The 18,064-nt window shown below is 45.7% G+C and overlaps 1 protein-coding gene across 4 annotated transcripts in view; it reads right to left on the reverse strand.

Moving 5' to 3' along the window:
• GRAMD1B (GRAM domain containing 1B) overlaps positions 1-18,064 on the reverse strand; it is a 277,996-nt gene that overhangs the window by 184,605 nt on the left and 75,327 nt on the right. The window contains exon 2 of one of the 4 annotated variants that reach the window (XM_030918396.1): positions 15,808-16,089. The exons of the other annotated variants lie outside the window; for them this stretch is intronic. Coding sequence (XP_030774256.1) covers positions 16,056-16,089 — 34 coding nt within the window. The 3' untranslated portion in view covers positions 15,808-16,055. Of the gene's footprint in view, positions 1-15,807; positions 16,090-18,064 lie in introns of those variants that run through there. 4 annotated transcript variants of the gene reach the window in all.

Genomic DNA, 18,064 nt, shown 5'->3' on the forward strand with positions numbered 1-18,064 from the left:
TCTGGCAGCCTGACTGGGTAATGTGTTCCTCCAAATGGGAAGGGGAGCAGGGGAGGTAAAATTCAGTCAAAGCTTTACACAGAAGCTGCTGCTTTCAAACAGTGGAGGCATGCCGAAACTGCTAGTTAAAATGTTTGGTCTTTATGTTTTATTTCCTGTGGATTTTAATTACCCACACTGTCAGCATGTATCCATAATCCTCAGTATAATGTCAGATACACACATGTATGGTACAACAAAGAAAGGAGCCTAAATTAAAAGTGACATGACACAACCTTTTTTTGAGTCTGGTTTCTAGCATCACTTAGCTGTATGGATGTGGGCATATTTCAGAGTCCCCATTTCCTTAAATGCCAGGTGGATATACTCATTATATCTGCCCCATAGGATGCAGCAACAAATGAGGTAATAGATTGTCATGCCATAAGCTTCTCACTGGACATCCTGGTGTGTGCCAGGCACTGTGGTAAGTGCTAAGCAATCACAAAGAATAATTATACCCTGTCCCTTCTGTGGGAGAGCCCATGGCCTGGTAAATTGCTTTGAAAAGGTAAAGTGCTACTCAAATTAAGCGATTGTGATGAATTGCTATTGTCTGTATCATTTTCATTTGTGTCCTTGTGAGTGCCATTCTCTGCCACCCTGATGGGAGGCTCCCAACAGCAGGTATCAGTATCCCCTCTTTCCTCTCTACTTTGCTTCTTGGAGCCCAGTTCAAGGTTCCGCACTCTATGGTAGCTTAATAAATGGCATCCTCAGACTGTTTTCCAGGCTGTTATTACACTGAATAATAAAGGGCCATTTCTGGCAGCTTTTGGCTCTTGGCTTCTGTTACTGCCAAGAGACTCCCACAAACACCAGGAGAGCAACAGCTTTGACATCTGACAGCTGCAGAGAGACCCAACTTAATCCTGTCATCTCCCAAGATCTGAGATGATGTCAGAGCAACAAATGCATCTGCATTCCAAAGTGCCCACACCAAATCCAATGAAGTCCCACTATCAATGGGAAGAGAGTCAACTTCCCACATTCAGCCATCAGCTCCTCCCCGCTCCCATATCACTCTTCAAAGCAGTATGGAAGACACTTCTTTTACAACTCTTGATTTCCAAATTTTAGAAAACAAACTAATTCCCTTTCAGTGACGTGGACAAACAATTTGCTTTTAAGCAAATAGGGACCCATATTGCACTGATAATTTGCTGACAGTCTCTCTACCCCACTAGATAAGCCCCTGTAGGGCAGACACTATTTTGTTCACTATTGTTTCTGGTGTTAGGAACAGAATCTGGCATGTAGTACATGTTCAATAAATGTTTGTTGGATTAGTCAGTTGGGGAAAAAAGGTGGAAGGATGCATATATTCCAAAATCCTCTTCCCTTGCAGGAGGAACAACTGTTGCCCTGACCTGGAATCAGAAGATGAGAAAAAGTATTGCGTGACCATGGCAACCACAGCTCCAAAAATAAATGCTCTTCAAAACTGTTACGGGTCTTTGGTAGGGAAAAACAACCCTAACTGCTGTTTGCAGACTATACCAGGGCCCTGGGTCCACCATCAGACAAAATACTGTTCCCAATGTGCTCGTGCTCTCTGGAGCCTCATTTTGGGAAAGACTGATCACTCTCCCCCTAACTCTGCCAAGTTTGGCTCCCCTGAATAGAGACTACCTTCAGAACGGCAGTCTCTGGGTCAGGAGTGGTGGCTCACGCCTATAATCCCAACGCATTGGGAGGCTGAGGCAGGAGGATCCCTTGAGTCTAGGAGCTCGAGACCAGCCTGGGCAACATAACAGGATCCTGTCTCTACAAAAAGTAGAAAAAAATTAGCCGAGCATAGTGGCACATGCCTGTAAACTCCAGCTACTCAGGAGGCTGAGGCAGGAGGATCACTTGAGCTGGGGAAGTTGAGGCTTCAGTAGAGCCATGATTGTGCCACTGTGTTCCAATCTGGGTGACAGAGTTAGACCCTGTCTCAAAACACACACACACACACACACACACACACACACACACACACACACACACAAAGCCAGGCATGGTGGCATGCATTTGTAGACCCAGCTTTTCAGGAGATCAGGATGTCAAGGATGCAGTGAGTCAAGATCTCACCAGCAATCTCTAGCCTGGGTGATAGAGTGAAACCCCATCTCAAAAAAAAAAAAGCAGTGTCTACTCTCTGGGCACTTACTAAAGACACAGAACACAGTTAAAACCAGAACAGAAACCAACTGTTTAAGATAGACAAGTTTAAGACAGACAAGCCAATACCTAATAGCACAGATTTACATAAACGGCACATGAAGGGTTAATTATTCAGCTTCAAGAGGACTTCTTGTTTTGCAAAATGGCTTATTGTAGAATTCCATGACAATCAAATTTCCTTAGAGGCTTTCATCATTTGATTATTCATTCATTCCCTAAACACATGTTTACTGAGCTCCTACTATGTTCCATGCAAAGAGCTTAGCAGGCACTGAATAAAATAAACTCTGCCTTCACTGTGTAGGCTCTAATAAAGGATACAATGTGAGCATGTAATCACACTCCAGTGCAGGACGCTTCAGAAACACAGACGTAATGAAGACCTCAGTCTTCATTCCCTAGAAGAAAGGCTAACGAAACAAAGGAAAAGGTCTTGTGGTGGCAAAGTAGGTCAGTGTTATAAGAAAGGAATTCTGTCTGATGGAACAACATAGATGAAACCTGAAAAGAAGAGAGCATCCCATTCAAGGAACTAAAAGGTCAGACTGGCTGGAGGCAGAGCACACAGGAGCAGCAGGTGGATGAAGCAGGAGGGGAACAGAAGTGAGGTTATGAAGACCCTTCTGGCTGCATAGTGAAGAAGCACAGGAGAGGGGCTGTGATGGAGTCAGGATGCTTGTGTAATACACGTGAGAGCTGGCTATGGTGATGGAGCTGAGAAGGCAGGCTTGAGGAACATTTGCTTTGGAGGGAGATAAGCCTTGTGAAAACAAAAAGTACCAAGCCCCAATGTAAGTAATAGAATGGAGGGAACTGGTTTGAAGGGAAAAATAATGAATTCAATTACAAAAAGACAAGCTGAGTTTTGAAGAACATCCCAGTGGAAATGCCCATCAGTCAGTCGGAGGTATGAGCCTAAGGCTCAGGAAAAATACGAAGTCTCAGACAAGGAATACTAACAGCCAGGGGAATGGATGAAATCGCCCAAGGACAGTATATGGATTTAGAAGTAGAAAGGGGAGGCTGGGGGCCGGGTGCGGTGGCTCAAGCCTGTAATCCCAGCACTTTGGGAGGCCGAGACGGGCGGATCACGAGGTCAGGAGATCGAGACCATCCTGGCTAACACGGTGAAACCCCGTCTCTACTAAAAAATACAAAAAAACTAGCCGGGCGAGGTGGTGGGCGCCTGTAGTCCCAGCTACTCGGGAGGCTGAGGCAGGAGAATGGCGTGAACCCGGGAGGCGGAGCTTGCAGTGAGCTGAGATCCGGCCACTGCACTCCAGCCTGGGAGACAGAGCAAGACTCCGTCTCAAAAAAAAAAAAAAAAAGAAAGGGGAGGCTGGGCATGGTGGTTGATGCCTGTAATCCCAGCACTTGAGAGGCCAAGGCGGACGGATCACTTGAGACCAAGAGTATGAGACCAGCCTGGCCAACACGGCGAAACCCCATCTCCACCAAAAATACAAAAACTAGCTGGGCGTGGTGGCACACACACTAGAATCGCCTGAACCCAGGAAGCGAAGGTTGCAGTGAGCCAAGATTGGGCCATTGCACTCCAGCCTGGGCAACAAAGCAAGACTGCCTCAAAAAAAAAAAGAAAAGGTAGAAAGGGGAGGGTGAGAGAGAGAGAGAGAGAGAGAGAGAGAGAGAGAGAGAGGGAGGGGGGGAAAGGGGAAAAGGAGGAGAAATAAGAAGAAACCTGGGGCCAGGCTCTGTGGATCACACCCGGAAGCCCAACACTTTGGGAGGCCAAGGCAGGAGGATTGCTGGAGTCCAGCAGTTTGATACCAGCCTGGGCAACATAGCAAGACCCTGTCTCTCTCTCTCTCTCTCTTTTTAAATATATATGTAAAAGAAGACACCTGGAGTCAGAATCTTAAGCAGGCCAACACTGAAGGGACACACAGATGACAGCAGCCCTTAAACTATAAACACTAGGTTAAGATAACTATTGTGGGAGGTTAAAAAAAAACAAACTAGGTTTACAGGCAGTTTTTCAGCACCCATCAATAGATCAGAAAAGCAACATCTCATAAATAACCAAAGAAGGAATAAACCACTGTTCCAGCTTCCACTAACCAGAGAAGCAGACTCTGAGGCCTCAGAGATGGGCACAAAGGTCTTTGATTTTGTAAACAAATAAATGCATTAGCATAACTCTTCAGACACATGCACTTAATTTTGTCTAACAAGATGAAACAGAAATGAATACTCTCCATTTTATAATCTCACTGCGGCCCAGAGAGAGTGAGTAACCTGCCCAGGACCACACAGCAAGAAAATTAGCAGAACCAGAGCCTCCAACCCATGCCGCCTCAGCCTGTCTCTAGGACTCGTGCTGGGGCAGTCGTCCTAGGAAAAACTGTCACCCTGTCCCCACAGATTGAGGGGCCCAGCCCGAGCGTCATGACTCACTGCCTGAAGATATGGCTCCTTCCTGGATAAAGATGGGCTCCCTGAGAAACACAGTAAACTGAACACTTGGTCTGGTTGCCAGAGACCTGTATTCTAGATCCATTTCTGTCACTGACCAGCTTCATGGCCCTAGACTTCTCAGTTCTTCTCAAGGTGGAAATAATTTCACAAATCCTATCTACCAGGATGACTGGATTCTCTGGGAGACCTGTCTGTCTGAGAGAAACAGGTGCTGACAGGTGGCAGCTGGGTGTGAGTGAAACAGGTGAAGATTTGGTAAAACCAAGGCCCTAAACCCCTCTTCTCCTCTCCCACACAGCAGATCCTGTCCTCAGACTGATTTTTTTCATGCTTTAGTCTGAATGCCATATGCCACTGAAATTAACTTTTACATAGCGATCTCCCACACACTCAATTGGGAGCTCCCCAATGGAAGGGACATCTGTAACCATCTTTGCTTTTCTATCTTTCCTTTTTTTTTTTTTTTTTTTTTTTTGAGACAGGGTCTTACTCTGTCACCCAGGCTGGTCTCAAACTCCTGGGTTCAAATTATCCTCCCACCTGAGCCTCCCAAGTAGCTGGGACTACAAGCACATACCACCATGCCCAGCTTGTATCCATTTTTATATCCCGAGCACACAGCACAGTGCCAGGTTCCCAGTAAGTGCACAGTAAGTGTCTGATGAATTCTGAGAATTACCTCTCCTGAGTTATCCACATTTTCAGTCGCATCTCTCTGACAACAAAGCAAAAGGCATTTTAAGAAGCAATCCAAAGCATGGAGAAGGCACTTCAGAGAGAGAGAAATTTTCAGTGTTCTCAGAACTTTCTGAATGGGCAGGCCACTATCCTCTCTGTTCACCTCTAACTCAGCCCTGCCTTCAAATATACACGGCTGACAATGGCTGAAAACTCCTCCACGAAGTCTGCAGAGGGCCGGGCGTGGCAGCTCACGCCTCTAATCCCTGCAGTTTGGGAGGGCAATGCGGGTGGATCACTCGAGGTCAGGAGTTCGAGATTAGCCTGGCCAACACGGTGAAACCCCCATCTCTACTAAAAATAAAAAATTAGCCAGGGCATGGTGGCACACACCTGTAATCCCAGCTACTCGGGAGGCTGAGGCGGGAGAACCACTTGAACCTGGGAGGTGGAGGTTGCAGTGAGCCAAGATCATGCCACCGCACTGCAGCCTGGGCGAAAAAGGGAGACTCCATCTAAAAAACTAATAAAAACAGAAGTCTGCAGAGACCCACAGACCCCACCAGAGAACCAGTGAGGTCCAAGTAATTGCTAGTACAAAGCCCGGACCTTCCTCAGAATCTGGAAGCAACAGGCCAAGTTGAGCAGCAGTGAGTCTTGGGAGGCAAAAACAAAGATCCACTAGGTATTCTTCCATCTTCACAAAACAAGAGAAAATGAGTTTGGATTGTACGGTGGGGGATTTTAGTTAGATCTTAGGTAGGACTTTCCCAATAGTATGTCTTGAAAATATAAAAAGATATAACCAAGAAAGACAGTGCAACCAATCCTCTTTCCTGGTTTTTGTTTGTTTGTTTGTTTGCTTTATATTTTATTTTGTTTATTTTTTTGAGATATCACTCTGTTCCCCAGGCTGAAGTGCACTGGCACCATCTCAGCTCACTGCAACCTCTGCCTCCCAGGTTCAAGCAATTCTCCCACCTCAGCCTCCCGAGTAGCTGAGACTACAGGCGCGTGCCACCATGCCTGTCTAATTTTTGTATTTTGTGGTAGAGAGGACGTTTCACCATGTTGGTCAGGTTGGTCTCAAACTCCTGACCTCAAGTGATCCTTCCGCCTCGGCCTCCCAAAGTTTTGGGATTACAAGGGTAAGCCATAGCACCAGGCCCCAGGGTCTTTTTTTAAGTGATATTGTCAGGTGAGGAAGATGTGGTTCATCATAGACACTGGTGGAGAAAACATATGCTGTCACCTAAGTCAAGGGCAAACTGTTCCGGGAGAAGCTCCACCCTGTACAGAGTAACCTTTACAGTTGCCATTCCATCCAACCCTGAAAATCAACAAAAAGGTCAGAAAGAGCTCCAAAGTGTAATGACCCAGCCAGAACATGAATGCTCTCTAGATTAAGGAAGATTGCTCTGAGGGGTCAGCCTGGCACTCACTAACACTCCTGGGGGCAAAAGAACATGACGAGGTTAAGTGGCAGAAATACCTGACAACACTCTTCCCACTTGGAGATGCATCTCATTCTGATCCTTCTCTAGAAATAGTGCTTCAGAAATTTACCTTCCTCCTTATTTCGCAGACTTCCTGTAGTGTGATATGAAATATATTTGGTCTTTTCCTGGTTATTGTCCCAGAACTCCTAAAACGCTGGGACTTTCCTGAGTGACAGAAGTGTCTCGTTATTCGTAATGAGCTCCATGGATAATACCTGAGTTTATGCTAAGGAAATGACTTAGGATACAGCCCCTGGGGAGCCTGAAGATGGGGAGGAAGGACCAAGAAAGACCAAGTAACTAGAGGATTAGAAGGTTGGATTTCTCAGCTCCACCCACAAACTTCCAGGAAAAGAGAGAGGGAGGTGTGGCTGAAGATCAAGCTCTATAAAAACTCTTGGACACGGAGTTTTGCTGAGCTTCTGGGTTGCTGAACTCGTGCAGGTGCTGGGAGGGTGGTGTGTCCAGGGTGAGCATGGGAGATCCACGCCCCATCTAACCCCATCCAATACCTTGCCCAACGTAAACCAAAACTGAAATTCTAAAAGCCCCAGCTGACTTGAATGGACACCTCTGTAGGAGACCCAAGGGGACCCAAATAAACAAACAAACAAACAAAAACTAATTCAGGCCATGGAAAGATGTGGGGGCTCAAACATGCCTCATTATACTCTCCTCCCTGTGGAGCTCAGGCACAACTGATCAGCTTTAACATGAAAACAGCAAATTTTTTTTTTTTTTTTTTGAGACCTAAGCTAGAGTGCAGTGGTGCAGTCACAGCTCACTGCAGCCTTGACCTCCCAGGCTCAAGTGATCCTCCCAGCTCAGCCGCCCAAAGTGCTGGGATTATAAGTGTGAGCCACCATGCCTGGCCAAAACAGAAACCTTAAGAGTGAGGAAACAGACTATGCTGCAATAAGACAACAAATTCCAACCTGACTCTAGCATAGTATCATGATAGATAAAGAACGAAGCTGAAATATTTTACTTCAAAATATGTTTCTTTGTTATATTTTGAAATGGCCCTGCAAAGCCATCTTTTGTGGGGGGAAATCTGCATCTGTAAAGAATCTCTATTAACATAACTAATTTTTCCCCTTCCAGACCTTCCTAAACCTGAAGAGATTAACTGAAAGTCTAGCACCTTTTAAGGGTCTGAATACAAAATACTGGCCATCCATTGTCTCTAAGGGCAGCCATGTAGGATACTTCATCTATATAATAAGAACTTTGGTCTCCACAACCCCTTATCTTAACCCAGACACTCTTTTCTACTGATTCTGGATTTTAGATAATAACTTAAATCTTTTCTGACTTGCCAATCAGAAAATCTTTGAATCTGGGCCGGGTGCGGCAGCTCACACCTGTAATCCCAGCACTTTGGGAGGCCGAGGCGGGTGGATCAGAAGGTCAGGAGTTCAAAACCAGCCTGATCAATATGGTGAAACCCCATCTCTACTAAAAATACAAAAATTAGCTGGGCATGGTAGCGTGCGCCTATAGTCCCAGCTACTCAGGAGGCTGAGGCAGAAGAATGCTTGAACCTGGGAGGGGATCAACCTTTTGAACCCTAGAGGTTGCAGTGAGTCGAGATCACACCACTGCACTCCAGCCTGGGCGACAGAGCAAAGCTCCGTCTCAAAAAAAAAAAAGAAAAAAGAAAATCTTTGAATCCACCTATGACCTGTAACACCAGCCCCCAGCTTTGAATCGTTCAACCTTTCTGGACCAAACCAATGTATACCTCACATGTATTGACTGTTGTCTTACATCTCCCTAAAATGTGTCAAACCAAGCTGTAACCCAACCACCTTGTACACATGTTCTCAGAACCTCTTGGTGCCTTGGACTGTGCCTTGGGCCACATTCACTTGTATTTGGCTCAGAATAAACCTCTTTAAATATTTTACAGAGTTTGGCTTTTTTCATCTACACCTATGTACCTCTGGATCTCATTACTGATCTGTATCCTTAATATCTTTTATTATGAGCCTATAAACATAAGTGTTTCTCTGAATTCTGTGAGCAGCTCTGTCAGAGGCATTTAAACCGGAGCAACTCCGTCTTGAATAGGGGCTTGGTAAAATAAGGCTAAGACCTGCTGGACTATATTCCCAATAAGTTAAGGCATTCTTAGTCACAGGACGAGATAGGAGGCTGGCACAAGATACAGGTCATAAAGACCTTGCTGATAAAACAGCCTGCTGTAAACAAGCTCACTAAAACCCACCAAAACCAAGATGGCAATGAGAACGACCTCTAGTCATTCTCACTGCTACACTCCCACCAGTGCCATGACAGTTTATAAACGCCACGGCAATGTCAGGAAATCACCCTATATGGTCAAAAAGGGGAGGTATTAATAACCCACCCTTTGTTTAAAATATACTCAAGAAATAACCAAAAAAAAAAGAGTAGCCATTCTTTTATTCCTTTACTTTCGTTTTTTCTTTTTTGAGACAGAGTCTCGCTTTGTCACCCAGCTGGAGTGCAGTGGCGCGATCTTGGCTCATTGTAACCTCCACCTCCCACCTCCCAGGTTCAAGCAATTCTCCCACCTCAGTCTCCTGAGTAGCTGGGACTACAGGTGCCTGCCACCACACCTGGCTAATTTTTGTATTTTTAGGAGAGACAGGGTTTTGCCATGTTGGCCAGACTGGTCTCGAACTCTGGACCTCAAGTGATCCACCCACCTTGGCCTCCCAAATAGCTGGGATTACAGGCATGAGGCACCGCGCCCAGCCCTCCTTTACTTTCTTAATAAACTTGCTTTCACTTTGCATTGTGTACTCGCCCTTCATTCTTTCTTGTGTGAGATCCAAGAATGCTCTCTTTGGGTCTGGATCGGGACCCCTTTCCGGTAACAGCTCTAGAAAATTAACTGAACCCTAAAAGGGAGTCAGGAACTCTGGTTTATAGTTGGTTGGTCAGAAGTATAGGTCTCAGATGCAACATGGAGATAGAGAAAAAATAAAAAAGAAAAAGTAAAGGTAGCTCTAACTTGTGATTGGCATCCGAAGTGGGGGCAATCTTATGGGACTGAGCCCTGAACCTGTGGAATCTGACGCCATCTCCAGGTAGAAGGTGTCAGAATTAAATTGAATTAGAAGACACCCAGTTTGTGTCCACTGGAGAACTGCTTGGTGTGTGGGGAGAAAACCCCACATATCTGGTCACAGAAATGTTCTGTGTTGACTGTGTGAGAAAGAAAAAACAGTTTGGTCTTTCCTTTCAAATTCCCTGTCCTCAACGCATGGACCAACACTCTCCCTTACCTTCTAGAAGTGCAACATACAGACGAAAAAAGTCTCTCAAATAAAAGGAAAATCTGAATGAGAAAAAACACTAGGAGATAGTACACCAAATATGCCCCTGATACAGTTGGGATATTTCTTCCCTCCAAATAGCATGTTGACTTTTTTTTTCTCTCTCTCTCTTTTCAGATAGGGTCTCACTCTGTTGCCCAGGCTGGAGTGCAGTGGCATGGTCATGGCTCACTGAAGCCTCAACGTCCCAGACTCAAGTGATCTTCCCACTTCAGCCTCTCAAGTAGCTGGGACTACAGGTACATGCCACCATGCCTGGCTAATTTTGTTCTCTTTTTTTTTATTTTATAATAGAGATGGGGGTCTCACTACATTGCCCAGGCTGGTCTCAAACTCCTGGGCTCAAGTAATCTTCCTGTGTTGGCCTCCCAAAGTGCTGGGATTACAGGTGCAAGTCACCATGCCTGCCCCTGGCTAATTTTTTAAATTTGTTGCAGAGATAGGGGTCACTATGTTGTCCAGGCTGGCCTCCAACTCCTCAGCTCAAGCGGCAGTCCTCTTGCCTCAGCCTCCCAAAGTGCTGGGATTACAGGTATGAACCATCACACCTGGCCCGTATGCTGAGATTTTGTCCCCAGTGTAGGAGGAGAACCTAGTGGGAGGTGTTTGGGTTGCTGGGGAGGATCTTGCATGAAAAGCCTGATGCCATTCTTTCAAGAATGAGTGAGTTCCCATTCTTAGTTCCTGCAAGATCTGGTTGTGAAAAGGAGCCTGGCTCCCCTACCTCTCTTTCTTGCTACTTCTCACCATGTGACAACCCTGCTCCCCTGTATTAGTCCATTTTCACACTGCTGATAAAGACATACCTGAGACTGGGAAATTTACAAAAGAAAGAGGTTTATCGGACTTACAGTTCCACGTGGCTGGGGAGGTCTCACAATCATGGTGGAAGGTGAAAGGCACATCTCACATGGTGGCAGACAAAAGAAGAGGGCTTGTGCAAGGAAACTCCCATTTATAAAACTATCAGATTTCATGAGACTTATTCATTATCCTGAGAACAGCACAGGAAAAACTTGCCCCCATGATTCAATTACCTCCCACCAGGTCCCTCCCACAACACATGGGAATTCAAAATGAGATCGAATTTCATGGGGACACAGCCAAACCATATCATCCCCCATTTGCTTTCCACCATGAATGGAAGCTTCCTAAGGTCAAAAGCAGATACTGGCACCGTGCTTCTTATGCAGCCAGCAGAACCATGAGCCAAATAAACCTCTTTTCTTTATAAGTTACCCAGTCTCAGGTATTACTTTATAGCAACACAAACAGATCAATATACCCTCTAATAATTGGGTTAACATGATAAAATTATATTTTCCTCTTTCCTACTATCCAAAACTTTACAATTAACTAGCTATTTTATTAAATACAATATGCTGACTTTTTTCTTTTGAGACAGAGTCTCGCTCAGCCACCCAGGCTGGAGTGCAGTGGCACTATCTTGGCTCACTGCAACCAGTGTATCCCAGTTTAAACAATTCTCCCATCTCAGCCTCCCAAGTAGCTGGGATAACAGGCACCCACCATCATGCCTGTCTAATTTTTGTATTTTACTAGAGACTGGGTTTCGCCATGTTGGCCAGGCTGGTCTTCAACTCCTGACCTCAGGTTATCTGCCTGCCTCAGCCTCCCAAAGTGCTAGGATTATAGGCGTGAGCCATCGCACCCGGCCACGTTGACTTTTATGGCATAGAAAATGATTTATTGTGCTCACTTCAGTGCACAAGCACAACATTTTTTTAAATGATTCCTTTTAAGACAACAAGCTTGAAGGCTCTTGGAGGGTCTCAAAAATGTGTCACTAAACTAACCATCCATTACCTTTCTGTATTTTCCTAATTGCTAGGGCAAATATTGCAAGGGTTACCATCCCCAAACTGGGTGCCCATCTCCCCCCGCAAGAAAATTATTTTTCTATGGCTGCAAAAAGGAGGGCAAAAACCACATAGGTTGCTTATTGTTTTTCTAGTCATCTCCCTCAGCTCCATCATTTCCTGGATAAACTCGCCTACCAGAAGCAGCAAGACTGAAAATCTCTGTGGTAAGATTGTGGAGGGAAGAGCCACCAGGCTGGGTGGGGGAACAGGCTTGACCACAGTGATGTGCTGAGAGGGAGAGACCTTAGAAAGAATGAGGCTGCTGCAGAGATGTAATAGGTCTGTTAGAAATTGGTCGAGATTTCAGGTCAGAGGCCTGAGTTTCAGCTCTGACCCCGCGCTGCCTCCGTGACGTGCCTGGTCATCTACAGATCAGAATTGGACAACCAGAGGCTCATCCCAGCTCGAGGACGTACAGAGGACACAGAAGGGCTTCACACTCTCTGACTACCCAATGTGTCAGGGCCTCAAAGGAAAAACCCATGGTTTTCTTTATCCTTCCCTTCCACAAAGGGACCAAAGGCACAGCCACATTTTCCTAGTGAGGATTTCGAGCTATATGACAATATCTGAATGGAAAATCCAGACACGTAGTCTGAAAACAGAAGAGGATATTTGAAAACAGGAGTGTGTTTAGGAGGTTGCTGCCTATGGTGGCAGGGAGTGGCTGGCTACCGCCCGACATCTCCTCACCAGCTGAGGCATCACCATCCTGCCTCCCTTCTCTCACTGGAAAACCCACATTCGATTTTCTGTTCTGAGTCCCTGAGAGAACCAAAACAAGTTTCCTCTGAGAGGACACTTCCTTCCAGGCTCCAGAGTCACAGGAGAAGAGCTCGCAGATTCCCACCCGCCAAGACAACGAGAAGCTGTGTCCCTCCTCACACCAGGCACAACAGCCCCTTGGCAAGTCACACACCCATATGTGCTATGGAGGGAAGAATCCCAAGGGGTCAAATGCCTCCGGAAAAACCCTCAGGTTTCATCAAGCTCTTATACATACAGCAACCCAGCAACCACCTCCAGGCTCTCCGGGCCAGCCTTGGCTCCAGGTCTAAACACCTGCTTCAGGGCCAGCAGTTTGTCCACTGGGGTCAGGAAAAAAATTCCCCACTGGCAGCTTAGCCATTCAGACTCCTTAACTTCTGCGTTACCCTAGAAGCAATTACCAGTGACCAGCATAGCAACTGGAGGATATATAATACCTGGGAGAAACGCACCAACTAGGACAGAATGATCACCTGTGCATCTGCCTCATCTTCATCCCAGCCCCTTGCCTGATGTGTAATTGGCACCCTCTGAGTGCATAACCACCAAGGAAATTTTCAAAATACCAGCTCCCACAGAGGAAGCTGGTCAGTATGAAATCAGCCCACAGGGCTCCATCTCCACCGTCTCAGTTTCCACAAATTGTTTTAATCTAGAAACCACATCTACAGCCAAGGGCTAGCTGTTTCTCACGGAGGAGTCCACCTAGACCATCGGCAGCATGATCCTCACACCTGTCTGCTTCCCACAACCCTCACACACATCTCATCAACTGCCCACATTCCTACCTTCCTTCAGAACCTCCCCCTCCACATCTGCACGTTCTCACGCGGGGGAGGGCTGACTGCTTCCAGGCCCTGGGGGGATAGGAGCTGTAATGAGCTCAGGCTTTGGAATCAGGACACACTTCAAATCCCAGCCTTGCTTCTGTTGGACCAGGAGAGTGTTAATCTCTGAACTTCGGGTTCCTCAGCTGTAAAACCTGCCTGGGGGGACCAAGACATTGTTGTGAGGATTAAATGTAATAATGTACTTAAGGCTGCTTGGCAGAAAACTTGGCGCAGAGTAAGACCAGTCCCTGCCCTCAAGGAATTATGAATCTGGTCGAAGTTTTTGCCAGTTAACCCTATCCCGCACCGAGCATCTTCCCTTTGTGTTAAGAAGGACGTGAGTTTTCTCTCTCCCACACTTCCTGTGCTTCTCATAGGTAGCAGGGCACACACAGGGTGCAGAAGCTACACCAATAGTGACGGGCTGAAGGGGAGAGGATTCGGATGCACAAAATCACCCTGCTCCCCTGCAAACAGAGCTGAAACCTGAAACAAGTCTCCCTCCAAAGGTCAGAGGAAGGAGATGAAGAATCAAGATAAATATACCAATGCTATATATTCATTACAGGCAAACCACACGCCAGTTAGGCTGGCACCAGAGAGATGACCTAGCCTAGCAGGCTGGGTACAATCAGTGAGCAGCACTACCAGTGGTCAGACATGGAGCTAAGTGGAAACCCTGAGGCCCTCTACTCTCTAGCTGCTGGTCTGCTAGACTGTGAGCGATCATGACGGGGGTAGGCATGTTACGCAGAAAAAGAGACATAACAGCCAGGAGAATAAAAGGTAGTAACAGTGAAGGTATCCTGGGCAGAGACACAGAGAGGTGCTTCTGCATCCTCTAGAAAGAGCCTGCAGTTGGCCACCACCCAATTCACTCACCTGTTGTCAGTTTTCCCTTCCCCCTCCAGAGAATGAGGACAAGAGGACATCCTGGGAGATGTGGCTTCATCCAATTTCTGACTTTTCTGAACCTAGCGATTCAGAGAGGGGTTCCAATCCTCCGTTTGGGTTCTGAACAATCACCACAACCAGTTTTGGGCAAGGGAGTTAGAAAGACATGTGAGTATTAATGTGAAGAGCCTGTCCCGTCAACTGCAGACTACACTATTCCCTGAGCTCAGAGGGCAACATAGCCAGCAAAAAAACTGTGCCATCTTATGTTCAATGGTAGTTAAGATGATACTTTGCAGTTAGACCACTGAAAGAAAAGAGCAAGACTCCAGGCCTTCACCTCCCCACGCTTCCTTCCCGCTACACAGAACAGCAGAAAGTAGTTGCCTCGAGCACCACTTTGAGAGTGTCTCTCCCAAGCTCCAGAAACTACAGTAGCTCCCCATTGAATTGACTCCACTTTGCCTAGGAAGCACTCTGCATATAGGATCTCAATACCTGTTTGATGACTGAGTGATTCATTGAAATTCAAACTCTTTGGCATGAATCACCTTCGGTCTGTCTGCCTCACCACCTTCATTTTTCCACATTCCTCAACAAGATCACATTTGGTCATCCATCTCCATCTTCAAGCCAACACATCCAAACTGTTTTCACCTATAGGCATTTGTTACTCCTTCAAAACTCAGCTCTCTATAGGTCAGTGGTTGTCTAGGGCTGGGGAAATGGGATGCAGAGGGTGAAGGTGCTAGCTAAAAAGTATGAGTTTCAGCCAGGCACAGTGGCTCATTCCTGTAATCCCAGCACTCTGGGAGGCCAAGGTGGGCAGATCATGAAGTCAGGAGTTCAAGACCAGCCTGGCCAACATGGTGAAACCCCATCTCTACTAAAAATACAAAAATTAGCCGGGCTTGGTGGCACGCTTCTGTAATCCCAGCTACTCAGGAGGCTGAGGCAGGAGAATCACTTGAACCCAGGAGGCAGAGGCTGCAATGAGCCAAGATTGAGCCACTGCACTCCAGCCTGGGTGACAGAGTGAGACTCCGTTTCAAAAAAAAGAAAAAAGTATGAGTTTCTTTGTGGGGCGACAAAAGTTTTTTGAAACCTACTGTAGTGATGGTTGTACATAGCTGTGAATATACTAAAAACCGTTGAATTATACTTTAAATAGGTGAATTGTATATTATATAAATTATATCCCAATAAAGCTGTTTTTTAAAACTCAGCTCTGTACTCATCTCCTTTCAGAAATTTTCCCACACTCATGAATAAAAAGAATTTCACTTTAAACAACAGAGAAAAAGGAATCATTTATTTACTCATTATTAATTCATCAACAAACATCTATAGGTCTATAGATCACTGTAAGAGGTCAGGTACAGTGCTGTAAAGATACAAAGATGAACACGATTGGTCTTGGAGTATTCCAGTGAATACTGGAAAGTTAGTAAGCCATGCTATCTTTACCATTTTTTCCACTTCTTCCTTCCTAGGGTCTAAGGAGAAGAAAGGGGTCTCCTAATCCTCTTCACATTTTCAACTTTGTGCAGGGAAAATCCGCAAACTTGAGCTTCAAGTCAGTGACAAGTAAAAAAAACAAAACAAAAAAAAGAAAAGAAAAGAAAAGAAAACTAAACAAATAATGAAAAAACAAACACTAAAAGAAATCCACAAGCTGTGGTCCTCTCGGCCACTTAACTTCTACCACATCAGACTGAATTTCATAGCAAGCCTGAAAGGTGTTTTTCTCTGTTTTGGAGAGGTAGATTTGGGGTGGGGAATGTGGAGACGTCATGCTGGGCCTGGTATGCTAATCCTCCCTAATCCAGGCCAGAGCAGAGCCATTTTCCAACCATCATTTCCAAATCCTGAATCGTGTGAGCAGGCTCAGGTGCTGCTCCAGGACACGTGAGTATGTAACCTCATACTTTTAAGCAAACATCCATTCCATGTGAGAGACTCACAGAGTAATGAAATAAGCCTTCACCCTTGAACAGCAAGAGGAAGCTGGCAACACATTTTCACATGCACTACTCTTCAGACTTCCCATTAATCCACAGATATCCTCTTCTGCAAATGAAGAAGGTGAAACTCATAGAGGTAAAGTGAAATGCTCAAGCTAATCTCCATAGCTAATCGATGATAGAACTTAAATGTATAGCTGTCTTCTGACATTAAGTCCAATGTTCCCTGCACTCCATTGCCTCTAAATGCCAATTTCTTTCTTTTTTTTTTTTTTTTTGGAAAGGGAGTCTTGCTCTGTCACCCAAGCTGGAGTGCAGAGGCGTGATCTCAGCTCACTGAAACCTTTGCCTTTGCCCACTGAGTTCAAGCAATTCTCATGCCTCAGCCTCCTGAGTAGCTGGGACTACAGGCGCGCACTACCATGTCCAGCTAATTTTTGTATTTTTAGTAGCAACAGGGTTTTGCCATGTTGGCTAGGCTGGTCTCAAATTCCTGGACTCAAATGGTCTGCCTCCTCAGCCTCCCAAAGTGCTGGGATTACAGGCATGAGCTACCACATTCTACCACCAGTTCCTTCTCAGGCCACTTGGTGGTATCTACAAGCACTTATTCACTTGATTGCTTCTTTTCTTGGAAAGAAGTCTTTCATCTTCAAGGCCTAAAAATGATGGGGCTTTGTTTTACACATAATCCAAATAGATTCCAACAGAAGGCAGTACCACAGTAGCTAAGAGGAGATGTGACTCACGTACATTTGAATTTGAATCCAGAGTCTGCCTTTTCAGATACATATGTCCTTGTTTGTTTTGGTTTGGTTTTTTGTTATTTTGGAAATGGAGTCTTGCTCTGTCGCCCAGGCTGGAGTGCACTCGCGAGATCTCCACTCACTGCAACCTCCGCCTCCCAAGTTCAAGCAATTCTTCTGCCTCAGCCTCCCGAATAGCTGGGACTACAGGCATCCACCACCACACCCGGCTAATTTTTGTATTTTTAGTAGCGACAGTGTTTCCCTGTGTTGCCCAAGTTGGTCGCGAACTCTTGAGGCCCACCTCAGCCTCCCAAAGTGCTAGAATTACAAATGTGAGCCACTGCGCCCGGCCGATACATAGGTTCTTCTAATCCAAAAAGTCACCACTTAAAATAACTGCCTGAACTAAATCTAGGTGAAAATCCTGCCAAATTTTAAGGATATGTCCCCAAATCCAACAAAAATAAAGGTTCTACTACACACATAGACAACTCTTGAAACCACGAATACCTTCCTAAATCTAACCAAATCTACAGTCATCCCCATCCCAGCCAGCAATGCAAGACTTTTTTTCTTATTACACACACACACACACACACACACACACACACACACACACACATATATATATATAACATTTTAAGAGCTGGGGGTGGGGGTCTCACCGTGTTTTCCAGGCTGAAGTGCAGCGATTATGCACAGGTACCATTATAGCCTATTAAAGCCTTGAACTCTTGGGCTCATGTGATCCTCACACCACAACCCAAGTAGCTGGGAATACAGGCCATGCCATTACACATGGCTCTTTTTACCATATTTTGTCCTCAGTATA

Source organism: Rhinopithecus roxellana, chromosome 15 (assembly GCF_007565055.1).
Source record: "Rhinopithecus roxellana isolate Shanxi Qingling chromosome 15, ASM756505v1, whole genome shotgun sequence".
Classification (NCBI taxonomy): Eukaryota; Metazoa; Chordata; class Mammalia; order Primates; family Cercopithecidae; genus Rhinopithecus; species Rhinopithecus roxellana.